At 37.3% G+C, this 2,018-nt stretch overlaps 1 protein-coding gene across 1 annotated transcript; it reads right to left on the bottom strand.

Annotated features, from left to right (window-relative positions):
- Positions 1-420: 420 nt before the first annotated feature.
- LOC107768200 (putative ubiquitin-conjugating enzyme E2 38) lies at positions 421-1,718 on the bottom strand. Its single transcript, XM_016587304.2, has one exon. It carries the CDS (start codon positions 1,354-1,356, stop codon positions 421-423), a length of 936 nt encoding a protein of 311 aa, XP_016442790.1. The 5' UTR covers positions 1,357-1,718.
- Between the last annotated feature and the right edge of the window lie 300 nt (positions 1,719-2,018).

Here is a 2,018-nt window from a genome sequence, read left to right as displayed (position 1 = left end):
TTAGATAGTTTGAAGCTGAGATTGTGTGCTTGAGTCATCGAAGGAAAAATATTAATCATTCTACTTAACTCCTTTATCTCCGTTGGCACTATATGTTTAGCATGTCATTGATCCTTTGTTCCTAATGGACACTAATTGATCACAATAAGAGGAGATGAAGGCACTGTTATGATAATGAATTTCCATCTGCTGTATGAAATTGTGTTAAAGGGAGAGTTGATCAGTTACAGTCAGAAATATGTGCAGCAGGGGAATATGCTTACTGCTCCGCACTCGGGAGCTCAACAATAAATGGTTGGGAAGAAATTGATGATTCAATAAGGTAAATTCACTAGCATTGAAAAATAAAAGAATGATCAAGTTAAATTCTGCTCATCTGCATAAATTAACTACTACTACTATCTTTTTCTCGGGCATTCTTCAGCTTAGGAAGTCATTCAGTATGGTTGCAACATTCTTAACAAACCCTTTCTTGTTGGTCTTTTCCTCTTCAGGCAGGTGCACTCCTTGAAGTACTCCCGGAAGATGATGCTTGCAATAGGTTCCATTCTGTTCAAATGCCCTGTAGAGTTCAAGGAAAAGTTTAAGCATGACGTCACTACCATCCATTTGCTTCCTGTAGTTCAACAGAATGTAGTGAGCCCTTGTCCTAAAGTATCCCTCTACAAAATCTTGGAAGTTCAAAGGGGATTCCCTCAGCATATAAAGCATGCCCTTGCTTGTCAAGGTTAAGGCTTTCTTGTATTTAAGCCATTCTAAGTTGTTGGATTCACGCAAACCTTCTCCACCACCAGGATTTAAGAGGTTGGCACTCAAGACTGAAGTTTGAATAGCTGTGAGCACTTGCAATATGTCAGACTTGTGTGGATTCCACTTGTCTTGTACACCGCAGTACCAGTTAGTCACCGAGATCCCATATTCCAACAGGCTAAGGGAAACCTTGCCCTTCGGATCCAAGTATGGATTCAAGTCAAGGTCATAAGAATGGTAGTGAATCCTTGGAGGACAATTCGGATAATTTCTTGGAAAAAGTATGTCGAAGAAGAAGAGGCCATGGGCATAAGGCGTATCGAGTGGACCAACTATGACTGCTCTCATAAGATCAATCCTCTTCTCATAAGACCTAACAAGAATGGAACTTGGAAGTTTGTTCTCCAACGAAAGCCATTCGTTTTCGATCCTTTGGTGAAAGGCACTTCCCGATACCAAGTTTTTGAAATTTCTGTCGTACGTTAAAAAGTGGTGATCATATGGAGGATGAGGAAGTAAATCAAATTTCTTGATCTGCTTAAACCTCTGCTCAACGTCATCTAAAATCTCTTCTATTTCCCCATAAGACTTGTTTGCCTCGTCCATCTCTTTTTGTTTCTAGTGGTGCTTATTTTGGGACGCCGTTGGAAGCAACTATTTTGTGGTATATGTTCTCAGGAAGACCAAGAAAAGATCCTATTTAATTTGTTCAGTGCAAACTCCCGAATACATTACTGTGTTAGAATTCTTTTTCTACTATGATTCTAACAATTGTAATGTGCCCTTCTAACCCTGCACCAAGATTTTTGAGTTATAGTAGGAGTGAGTATTTAATGACTTGGGACTCTATTTTAGGAAATTTTCTCTTACCATAACAGAGTAAATTTTCTTATACACATTGGTAAAGAATACGAGAGCAAATAAGCCTCAACTAAGGTATGGCATTCTACGTACTCTTTTTATATATCATCTAACCATGGTCTAATTAATAGTAGTATTTATTTTCACCTCATTTATTACTTAATCATAATAAAGTATATTGCATGTGTAGCCTTGCATGGCCTATCCTCATTCCTCGTACTTTTCTCTTCTGACTAAAATTATCTCATTTTGTTAGGATTATGTAAATTTTATGATATATGTTTTTTATCTCAAAATTGTAAGTAAATATTTCTATCCCACGTTGAAATCTGTAATGGTTTAGTATATCAGTGTATATAATCATCACGATGAAAGCAAGCATTTTTCACAAACAAAACCTTTCAACT

Source organism: Nicotiana tabacum, chromosome 22, assembly GCF_000715075.1.
Source record: "Nicotiana tabacum cultivar K326 chromosome 22, ASM71507v2, whole genome shotgun sequence".
In the NCBI taxonomy this organism is placed as follows: Eukaryota; Viridiplantae; Streptophyta; class Magnoliopsida; order Solanales; family Solanaceae; genus Nicotiana; species Nicotiana tabacum.
This window is presented reverse-complemented; position numbering and strand designations above follow the sequence as displayed.